The sequence below is a fragment of the Oscarella lobularis genome, chromosome 18, assembly GCF_947507565.1.
Source record: "Oscarella lobularis chromosome 18, ooOscLobu1.1, whole genome shotgun sequence".
NCBI classification, from domain to species: domain Eukaryota; kingdom Metazoa; phylum Porifera; class Homoscleromorpha; order Homosclerophorida; family Oscarellidae; genus Oscarella; species Oscarella lobularis.
In genome coordinates, this window is record NC_089192.1 from 1,702,288 (window position 1) to 1,713,334 (window position 11,047).

An 11,047-nucleotide genomic window follows, 5' to 3' on the forward strand; every position below is an offset into this window, starting at 1 on the left:
ATTTGAGAACCCCCTCTAGAGTATGCAGTGGTGTGGTAAAGCGAGATACGGGACTCGATAAGGGAGGGGTAGAATGGGCGTGTAAAGAGCTCTAATATAGATCAGTCTTGGTTCTGACTCGAGTAGGCGAGGATCACGTTATTACAAATGTCACGATTTCGGCGACCGGCGCGTCGAAGCGAAACGCGCACGCTGGCGAGCGAGGAGAGCTGAGAAATTTGAAGCGAAGCGTTGCGTGTCCCGGACAACCGCGTGACCGTTACATAGGGAACGTGACGAAAATTTCTCTTATTAATAGACTAGCTGAGTACCCGCTTCGCCCGGGTTGTGTGCTTGAGATTCCTTGGTTCTGCGACAGACACGTGAAAATTTGACATTTCCGGCGATTCTTTCGGTAATAGTTGGTGTTACTTCCGGTCGTCACTACCGGTCGTTAATACTGGTGCGTTTTCGGTCTTTGTTGTGCCGTTCTCGTTAATCACGCCGCGCCAAGAACAAAGTTACATCTTGCGACCCGCGTTTTTGTAAGTACATAGGGACTGCAGTTTGAAATACCAGCTGGTTTTTTTCAGAGTAAGTGCGCTTGAAGTTACCCGATACGTTGTGCAAATGGAGTTATGTGTGTAAGTATGAGAAAGTGACAGTGAATATTGAGTACCCGGCTTCGCCCGGGTTGTTTGCTTGAAATTCTAAGTTTTCCTTGGTTCTGCGACAGACACGTGGAAAGTTGACATTTCCGGCGTTACTCCGGTAATAGTTATCGTTATATTTCTGGTCGTCACTACCGTTCGTTATTACCGGCACTTTTTCGGTCTTTGTGAACCCGTTTTCGCTGATCAGGCTGCGCCAAGAACGAAGTTACGTCTTGCCACCGGCGTTTTGGTCGGTACGTGCGAACTTCACTTTGAGAAAGAAGTTCTTGTTCAGAGTAAGTGCGCTCGAAGTTACCCGGTACGATGTGCAAATGGGGGGCTATTGTGTTAGTATTAGAAAGTGACCGTGAATATCATGCAGTCAGAGTCATTGTATACTCTCATTGAAAAACAGCGTCTCCAGAGGTACCATCGTACGTTTTGAGCAACACCCGCTCCTGTGAAGGTTGTGTTCTGGCAGTGGCTTAGTCTATCGTTAATATGGAGCACCTAAGGTGATTAATTAAAAATCGATATCCTTCTATTGATTTAGCCAGATAATCAGTTAGATTATATTAGTTCAATGGGTACGGTGATGCCCTACTATACCAATAGACCATATTAGAGAGGAGGAGCCTCTTCAGGCATGCGCAGACGTCCACGGTAAAATCCGGGACACATCGTCTGCTAAAACAAGCCATGTCCCGACATAGACCCATCGATGTGGCTAATTGCCGCTTTCCTAGCGATTCGGTACGTTCAATAGCAGTACGTATCGTGTCTTAAGCGCGATATCTAAGCTACTGTTTAGCGGTTTCACGTTTCGAAGGCGTCGGCAAATTTTTGTCATGGACAGTAGTCCAACTAAAAGACTGGCTTCGAGGAAACTCGCGAGAGCAAGTTTTCCGCCAGAAAGCGGAGTCTCAGGCGAGTTTTCTCGAAGCCAGTTTTTCAGTTGGACTACTGTCCATGACAAAAATTTGCCGACGCCTTCGAAACGTGAAACCGCTAAACAGTAGCATAGATATCGCGCTTAAGGCACGATACGTACTGCTATTGAATGTACCGAATCGCTAGGAAAGCGGCAATTAGCCACATCAAGGGGTCAATGTCGGGACATGGCTTGTTTTAGGAGACGATGTGTCCCGGATTTTTACCGTCGACGTCTGCGCACGCCTGAAGAGGCTCCTCCTCTCTAATATGGTCTATTAGGAGTGGATGCGCTATGATTAACGTGAAATCAAGATTGAAAGGCGTGTAAAATGGCTTTTATAATATATTACGTACATACCTCAAGTATGTTTCGGAATGGATCCAACGCTGAGTGCTTTGAAATCACAAGACCAAGTCCTTCCCTCTCTCGCCCAGAATTACACAGACATTCATTGGCTTTCAGAACGAGCCATTCTTGCTCCCACCAACGAATCCGTTTACCTCATAAATGACAATCTTCTCAAACTGATTCCCACTCAAGAACGACACTACATCTCCATTGATACAATAGTCGAAATTGATGACGCAGTCAACTATCCCACTGAATTTCTAAATTCTCTTAATCCAACCGAACTACCAAGAAACGAAGGGCGCTCTAATGCAACCCGCTCCTTATAAGAAACGCTCTAATGACACGCTCTTTATATAAGAAATGTTAGGCGCTCTAATGCAACACGCTCCCTATTCAAGAAACGACAGGCGCTCTAATGCAACTAGCTCCCTATATAAGAAACGAATGGCGCTCTAATGCAACCCGCTCCTTATATAAGAAACGAACTGCGCTCTAATGCAACAGGCTGCTTTTATAAGAAACGAAGGGCGCTCTGATTCAACATGCTCCTTATATAAGAAACGAAGGGAGCTCTAATGCAACCAGCTCCTTATATAAGAAATGAAAGGCGCTCTAATGCAACCCGTTCCTTATATAAGAAAGGAAGGGCGCTCTAATGCAAAACGTACCCTATATAAGAAACGAAGGGCGCTCTAATGCAACACGCTCCCTATATAAGAGACGATTCGCGCTTTAATGCAACCCGCTCTTTATAAAGGAAAAGAAAAGCGCTCTAATGCAACGAGCTCCCTATATAAGAAACGATGGGCGTTCTACTGCAACGGGCTTTTTATATAACAAACGAAGGGCGCTCTAATGCAACTCAATCCTTATATAAGAAACGAAGGGCGCTGTAATGCAACCCGCTCTTTATATAAGGAAGGAAGGGCGCTATAATGCAACCCGCAACTTACATAAGAACTGAACTGCGCTCTAATGCAACACGCTCCTTATATACGAAACGAAGGGCGCTCTAACGCAACACGCTCCTTATATCAGAAACGATGGGTTCTCTAAGGCAACCCGCACCTTATATAAGAAACGAAAGGCACCCTAATGCAACACGCTCCCTATATAAGAAACGAAAGGCGCTCTAATGAGACAAGCTATATAAGAAACGAAGGGCGCTTTAATGCAATCCGCTCCTTTTATAAGAAACGAAGGGCGCTCTAATGCAGCCCGCTCCTTTATAAGAAACGAAAGCCGCTCTAATGCAACACGCTCCCTATACAAGAAACGATGGGCGCTCTAATACAAACCGCACCCTATATAAGAAACGAATGGCGCTGCAATGCAACCCGCTCCTTATATAAGAAACGAACTGCGCTCTAATGCAACAGGCTGCTTTCATAAGAAACGAAGGGAGCCCTGATGCAACATGCTGAAGAGCAGCAAGTCGAGATCCAGGAAAAGAGTTTCCAACCGGTAGCCAAAGAGATAAACGGTTCTTCTAAGAAAAACAAACACATACATCTAGACGGGAACTCGTTACGACGGGCAAGTGGCAGTGTTCGGCGAAGACTTCCAGAAGAAGTTATCCCAACAGAAGATCTTTGTGGTCAGACCAAAGACCAAGAAAAAAATAATATCAAACTCATTTCCCTATGTTTCCTCCCTCCTAGGTTGGCTCAGGAGCGATTGGCCGCGAACTCTTGAAAAATTTCGCTATGATGGGCGTTGCCAGTGGCGACGGCGGCGAAATCGTCGTCACCGACATGGATCAGATCGAAAAGTCGAATTTGAATCGACAATTTCTCTTTCGACCGTGGGACGTGCAGAAGACGAAATCGTCGACCGCCGCGAAAGCGGTCAAGGAGATGAATCCCGATATTCGTTTACGGTACTGTATCTAAAAAATAGATCACCAATGTAAATGAATATCTGGGCTGCTTGAGTATCGCGCGCTGCAGTGCGGTTTCCAACGGCAACAAGGCATGTCGGACTTTCGATCGTTGGAAGATCGAATGCAAGAGAATGTCTTTGCGAAAATAACCAACTCGAAGTTGAGGTTGCCAAAGTGCTCGTATAGCGCGCTACGTCGACGATAGACTTCGTCTAGGTTCTTTATTGCGTTGTGGACTTGCATTCGCTGACCGTGCCGCAAGATGCGAGTCGCCTAAGGGCGAATATCCGAGATATGGCTATTTCCTTGTTAGCCTGTGGAGTGAATCCTGGATAAGAACATCTTATTTCAATCGAACTCACAGATACTGATGACGTCATTCATAAGAAAATACGAAAGGCGGTGACTGATAGCATATGATCCTCTTACGAGACCTGGTGTTTCGAATCTTGTGTCCATCTATGGTGGATTGACTGGGATGAGTAATGATGATGTCATTAGGCACTTTGTTGGGAAAGATACCGAAGCGATGAAATCTGACGTCACTGATTGCGTTATTGAATATTTGAGTCCTTTGAGAAAGAAAATTCGCGAATTGAGATTGGATGAGAAGTACGTTGATGAGACTTTGAATCGTGGCTGCAAAGCGGCCCGGAAAATCGCACGAGAAAACTTTGATAATATTAGAAACGTATTAGGATTGACGTAAAATATATTAGACAGCCCGCATGCTCTTTGTTTGCCAAGCGAAGTTTTTTAGGCCGAAACGATGATAGACGGGGCTATTCTGCCTTCACTAAACGCTTTGTTTTGTCTTGCACGTCGGAAAATAAATTAATATCACTATCACTATCACTATCACAGTTAATACGGGACGTTTATCCGACTGCGACGAACGCCCGGACAAGGAATTCCTTATATGGGCATAGTATATAGCGATGACGTCGACGACGAAACAGCAGCTGATTGCTCGCACGACTGTCTGTCCCACTTTGCCACTTCGATGATGTGGAGCTAAGAGATAAAGTCGTCTCAGTCAGCTAACAGCAAGTACGATTATAATTATCACAGAAATTACAGAAAGAAATGGCGCAACGACGCCCACAAAAAAACGACGCACACCAAAAAAAACAATAACTTGCGCAACAGCGCAAAAAAAAAAACAACGCACACCAAAACAAAAACGTTTTGCGCAACGGCGCAAAAAAAGCGCAACGGCGCTCACTCCTCGCCCTTCTTGGCGCTTTTCGCGCCGCGCGAACGAAGCTGCCTGCGGGGAGGGGCGGCCCTTCCGGCGGCAGCGTGAGCGGCGGGGGTGGGGGGGGGGTCCTTTTCCATCGGCGGGGTGTCCTTCGACGGCGACTTCCGCCCCGGGGGCGGGTTCGTTCCCATCGGCGACGGGGGGTCCTTTGTCGAGGTCTCCTTCGTTGTCGGCGGGGGGTCCTTCTGGAGCCTCGGCGGCCGCGGAAGCGTCGTCCTCCGTCTTGAGGAAAGGAATCGCTTCGGGATTCATCTCTTTCCTAGCGGCCTTTACGCACATCATGACGACCTAATGACGACTTAGCATTTAATTTTCTAAGGTCTTTCTCACTTACCAGTGCCCATGTCGGCAGATTTAGCCCGATCCGCACGTTTTCTTTTGCGGCATCTAGTACGATGCCGCTATTTCCTTTTTTTGTTACTTTCGCGCCATCTATTGCAGTGATGTATGTACAGAAAGCCTCTAGTTCCGTCTTTGTCAAATCGAACACGTTGATACTCATTTCGCTGGCGACTGTTTAGATTACAGCTTGATTGGACATATCAGGAGCCAATACGTCACCGCCCCGAAGGCGTTGTCAGAGTATGGTGATTGGCCCAACGGCTTCACGTGAGGCACGTGCCGTCAGTTGGTCCCTGTCTAACGAAACCTAGAGCGCGCTAGCACAACACAGGACCGACTAAAAGCGCGTTGGCTATCTTCTCAGGGATTCGGTCTACGGCGAATACACTATTGCCGCTATAAGGCATGCTAAAGAGAAGCTCGAATCACTAATGAAACCTTTCGTAAAAGTTCTGAGAGCAGAATAAAACCCTTTTCAAAAAGGGCGTGTTTCTAGCGCACTTTAGTGCAAAACCCCCCCTGGACCCTCGCGCATAGATTTCACTTGGCTGGCGGACGTGTCTCTCGTCGCTCCCGTCTCATGTACATCTATACATGTCGCAGCACTCGCTCGAAGTGCTGCGCGATCTCACTTCTCGTTGGAAGAATCCCCTCCTCGTCCGTTCCAAGCCTGCGATCGTTAGAGAACGCGAAGATGGGCACACGAAATCCCGCTCTACTCGTCGTAGCGGCCGAGCAGACGTTCGACGAATTGACGACGCCGGCGATTGTATATCTGCTCGACGACCCGATTCCCGAGTCGGTGACGCTAAAACCGACGCTGACCTTGAAGCCGTCGCACCGCGACAATCGTTCGGCGCCTATCACGCACAATCGACGAAAGATATCTCATCGCGTCGAAAACGATCGACGCTGGAAGTCCATTCGCGATCTCGACGAGAACGAAAAGTGGAGCGAGCGAACGAGCGTCGTCACAAAAGCCGATCACCTCGTTCATTTAGATTACGGCAAGGTAATGTTGATCGTTTCTCAAAGGGGGCCCCCAGTTCGCGTCCTTCGAGCTCTGATTTTCTATAGGAGCTGGTTGACGATCTTATCAACAATCTACCCTGTTTTGGGTAAGCAGTTTATAATAGTTACCTGAAAACGTTCACTTGCGCGCTGTAGGAAGGAGAATTGCGAGGAGGTGATGGATCAAGACGAAATTAGGCCTGCTTCAGAAGGTACATTTCAGCGTCTCATTTCATATAACTAATCTAGTTATTTGATTTCTTAGTTCTGGGTGGCACTGAGCTGGAGTTTCTGTTTCTCGAGAAGCTTGACCCCAAACTCGCCGATCGAGTTATCGAACTTGATACAGAATGGCGAAAACGTAAGAATAACGCAATAACGAACAAAAAAAGAGCAAACATCGCTCGATTTCGAGCCTACAAAGCACTCTAACCCAACGCAATCATTTCCAGTTCGATTTCAAGCGGACGATTGAAACAAAAAATTTTGCAGTAAAAGTATTGGCGGAAAAATGAAGGTTTTAATTAAAAACAGCTCTCATTAAAAGTAATACATTTCAATATTTGAATAGAAAAAAGAACCGGAAGGCGAAGACGTCGAAATTCCTGAAAAAATCAAATTTCTCGATTCTCTTACAGGAGAAATACTGAAGGTCAATCAATAAGATACATATTTGGTGAGAAAATAAATTTTAATAATTAGGATTTGAATGTAAAACAAATTAAAAAAGTCGGCGATCTCATCGAAGAAGCCCAGACAAAATGCGAAGAAGATCAAATCGATTGCGAGAAGAAAAGAAACGATATCTATTGGACCGACGCGCCTACGATAATGCTGGGTGGGGGCGGGGGCTAATCAGTCCGTCTACTACAGCGCCAGTGAGAAGGTGGCTATCGTGGTTCTCCCTTCGTCATATTCAGTCACTCTCACTTTGCTATGGACGCCGCGGACGACGTGGAAGATGGTGCCAATGCGCAGGCAGGCGCTCAAGCTCAAGCTCAACCTCCCCAGGCAGTGACGCTCGTCGCCCTGGAGCAATCGATCGCGCGGGCAGTCGAGGCGAGTTTTACCGCCCGCGAGGCGCGCAACGCAGGAACGGCTCCGCCAGCACCGCCCAACATCGCACCAGCGCCAGCCGCCCCGCCGACGCCCGTCGTCCCTCCCGCTCTCATCGGACAAGGTCTTCCACCGCCCCCGCCAGATGGGCCCGCTCAAGGTTAGTCGCAAACTCCGCCCATTTCCGTGGGATCCTCGCGTCGACCAAATCCTCCCACGGTCTAAGCCCCTATGTCGACCGCAAATTGTTGGCCTGCGGTCGTCCGCGCCCCCGCGGCGAAACGATGTGATCCGCCGCCCCGCGCTGAACCGTTGTCTTTCTTTCTCGTTGGCAGCATTAGGGGCTCTACCGCCCGCAGCAGCGATTGCTGGCTTAGCAATTGCCCCCAATGCACCCGCAGCGGGTGTCGCTGCAACGGCACTCCCCCCTTTCTCTCTCGGCGACGGGTTTACCATCCCTCACCGCCTTGTGGCCCGCATTCGCGCCGGAGAATTTCTTGACATGGCAGAGCTTCTCCCAGACAACAAGGAACTCCTCCGGCGCGAGGCGGCGATGTTCGCTGAGCGCGAGCCGCAGGGAGCGCCTCGCGTGCGCCCCGTGCTGCGCCAGATCCCATCGATCCTGAGCTGGGCTCGCTGCTTCTGCGCTTACGCCGCCGTTCGCTGCTCTGGCGCCCGGTCCGCCGGGCACAACTTCTGGGTGTACCTGCGCCTAATCCTACAAGAAGCAGCGCGCAACGGCGGCGATGGCTGGCGCCTGTACAACACACGCTTCCGGCAGCTCGCCGCGGCCGACGCCACGGCAAACTGGGGCGTTGTCTTACCAGGGCTCTACGCTCAGACGTTTGTTGCGCTGGGCCGGCTTTCCATCCCGCGCTGCGTTCACTGCCTCGACGGCGATCATGTCGCCGCCGACTGCGCGCTCGCCCCGCTGGCACCCGTTTCAAAACCAAAAGCTGCAACAACGGTTCGCAGCCAGCGTGAGCGGGCGCCGGCCGACAAGCCGATCTGCCGTTTGTACAACGCCGGACGCTGCACGTTCAGGGATTGCTCCTTCCGCCACGTCTGCGCTAATTGCAAAGGTCAGCACCGCAGTCGCGACTGCGCGGAAGACTCCGAGGCAAAGCGCCCTCGTTCGCCGCGTGCCGAGAAGCCAAACGGAGAGTAGCGTCATCCCTCCAAACCGGACGTATGTTGCATGGTCGCATGCTTGGGTGTTGTCAGTGCCCCCCTCCTTTTTCTTTTGCGTCTTTCGGTCGTAGGAAACGTCGTCCCCTCCTCGGTGCCTTTCCGCTGCTGCGCCACTTTTGTTGCGGGGCGCAGGCCCAAAGGCGTGGCAGCCGCGCTCTCAGAGGAAAAATGATTGTTGTATTAATTAGCGGTCTCACCTGCAACCGCTGGTGCGCTCTGTTTACGTTCCCTCTCCTTCCGGAATTTTTCCCTTAGCAATTAGCGTTCTCCGCGAGATAGTTACTCGTGCTCAACTACCTAGGGCCGCTACTCTCACCAGAAAGCGACAGGCTCTGCAACGTGGTTAATGGACGCTATCTCTACATGAACGACTTAGCGCGCTTAGATACGTGTGCGCCGCGAGCGCGCCGTTGCCTTCCAGCCCGTTTCCGCCGCGTCGCGACGCCGGTTGACCGGGTGCAGTGGCGTGCGCTCCTCTGTACGCACCCAGACTCGCGCTTCGTCGACTACGTGCTACGAGGTTTTGAGCAGGGTTTTCGTATCGGTCTCAGCTCCTCCCCCCATCGCCGGACGGCTCAAAATTTCCGGTCGGCAGCCACGCACGCGAGTGTTGTGAGAGGGTATTTCAGCGGTGAGCTCGAGGCAGGACGAATCGTTGGCCCAGTCGAGCCTAAGTGGATGGAGCACGTGAGCCCATGCGGCGTCATCCCTAAGCCGCACCAACCCGGCCGTTGGCGACTCATCACCGACCTCTCCGCTCCGCGCGGAAGCAGTGTGAACGACGGCATCGACGCGAGTCTATGCTCGCTTTCGTACGCGCGAATCGACGATGCCGTTGCAATCGCCCTCGATCTCGGCGCCAGCTGCCTCCTCGCTAAGTTGGATTTACACGCCGCTTACCGTCAGGTACCTGTTCACCCAGAGGACCGTCCGTTTCTTGCCGTGCGCTGGCAGGATGAGTTATTTCTCGATGCGGCTCTCCCGTTCGGTCTCCGGTCAGCGCCGAAGATCTTTTCGGCGGTAGCGGACGCTGTTTTATGGATCATGGCTCGTAGCGGTGTGTCGCACGGCCTTCACTATCTCGACGATTTTCTGTTTCTTGGCAATCCGGGATCCGACGAATGCGCGCGCAACTTAGCAATCGCGTTGTCGTCCTGCAGTTCTCTGGGCCTTCCCGTGGCTCCGCACAAGGTCGAAGGACCGTCGTCGACCCTTGTATTTCTTGGCATCGAGATAGACACTGTGAGCGGCATCTTACGATTGCCGGCCGACAAATTGCAGCGCTTACGCCTCTCCCTGCGACGTTTGATCTCAGCGCGCGCCTGTACAAAGCGACAGCTCCTGTCTCTCGTCGGCCTCTTGCATCACGCGGCGACGGTTGTGCGTCCGGGTCGCTCTTTCACTCGTCGGCTCATCGATTTGTCGACTAGCACTGCTCAGCTCGACTCGAAGCTGCGTCTGAACCGCGACGCAAGAGCCGATTTAGCCTGGTGGGACGCTTTCGTCGGTGACTGGAATGGCGTCAGTCTGTTGTCGTCACTTGGAACGCAAACCCACACGATTCGCGTCCAGTCAGACGCTTCTGGTTTATGGGGTTGCGGAGCGGTGATCGTCTCGTCTAGCCCGCCACGCTGTTTTTCCTATCAGTGGTCGCACGCTTGGAGGAAAAAATCCATCGCCCCTAAAGAGATGTTTCCCGTTCTAGCGGCAGCGTGCCTTTGGGAGCCGAGTGGCACGGACAAACGATTTTAATCGAGTCCGATAACACAACGGTCGTCGCCGCCGTATGCAGCGGGGCTAGTCGCGACGAGTCACTAATGCCTCTCCTCCGCACTCTGCAGTACGTTATGGCCAAAGGCGGATTCGTCATGCGCGCGCGGCACATCCCGGGCAACCTAAACACCTTTGCGGACGCACTCTCTCGCGGTCACCCCTTGACGGCCTTTATTTCGTCGTCGCAGGCACCGGTCGACCTCCCTCAGCCTCTCATTTACTTCCTCGACCACCTACTTTTGGCGGCGCCGGATTGGACCTCGGAGGATTGGAGGAGGCAGTTGGGCGATATACTGCGTCCGCCCTAGCGCCGGCGACATGGCGGGCGTACGCAGCGGGTCAGAGACGCTTCAGAGTCTTTTTCGATGCAACCAACACGCCCCTTCTGCCGGCTCAGGAGGCAACCTTTTGTCTCTGGGCGGCCGCTCTCGCCGACGAAGGCCTTCAGTACCAGACCATCCGAGGCTATTTAGCTGCGGTGCGCAACCTTCATATCACCAGTGGCTTTCCAGACCCATTTGTGCCCAAACTTCTACGGCTGGATCTCGTCTTGCGCGGTATTCAGCGAGAGCGCGCCAAAACCTCAACGCCGGACTCTCGGCAGCCTATCACGC

General features: G+C 51.5%; 1 protein-coding gene and 1 long non-coding RNA gene across 2 annotated transcripts; both read left to right on the forward strand.

Moving 5' to 3' along the window:
• Nucleotides 1-3,336: 3,336 nt before the first annotated feature.
• Nucleotides 3,337-3,727, forward strand: LOC136197788 (uncharacterized). The gene is made up of 3 exons (XR_010672594.1): nt 3,337-3,381; nt 3,434-3,514; nt 3,579-3,727. It is a non-coding gene; the product is annotated as an uncharacterized lncRNA (long non-coding RNA).
• Nucleotides 3,728-7,349: 3,622 nt separating this feature from the next.
• On the forward strand, nt 7,350-10,412 carry LOC136198159 (uncharacterized). The gene is made up of 2 exons (XM_065988069.1): nt 7,350-7,629; nt 9,307-10,412. The coding sequence occupies exons 1-2, from the start codon at nt 7,350-7,352 to the stop codon at nt 10,410-10,412; spliced, it is 1,386 nt and encodes a 461-aa protein (XP_065844141.1).
• The last annotated feature ends 635 nt before the right edge of the window (nt 10,413-11,047 follow it).

Coding starts and splice junctions, on each gene's coding strand:
- LOC136198159 (XM_065988069.1), top strand. CDS start 7,350: ATGGACGCCGCGGACGACGTGGAAGATGGTGCCAATGCGCAGGCAGGC. Junction 7,630..9,306: donor GCCAGATGGGCCCGCTCAAG/GTTAGTCGCAAA, acceptor AGCTCGAGGCAG/GACGAATCGTTGGCCCAGTC.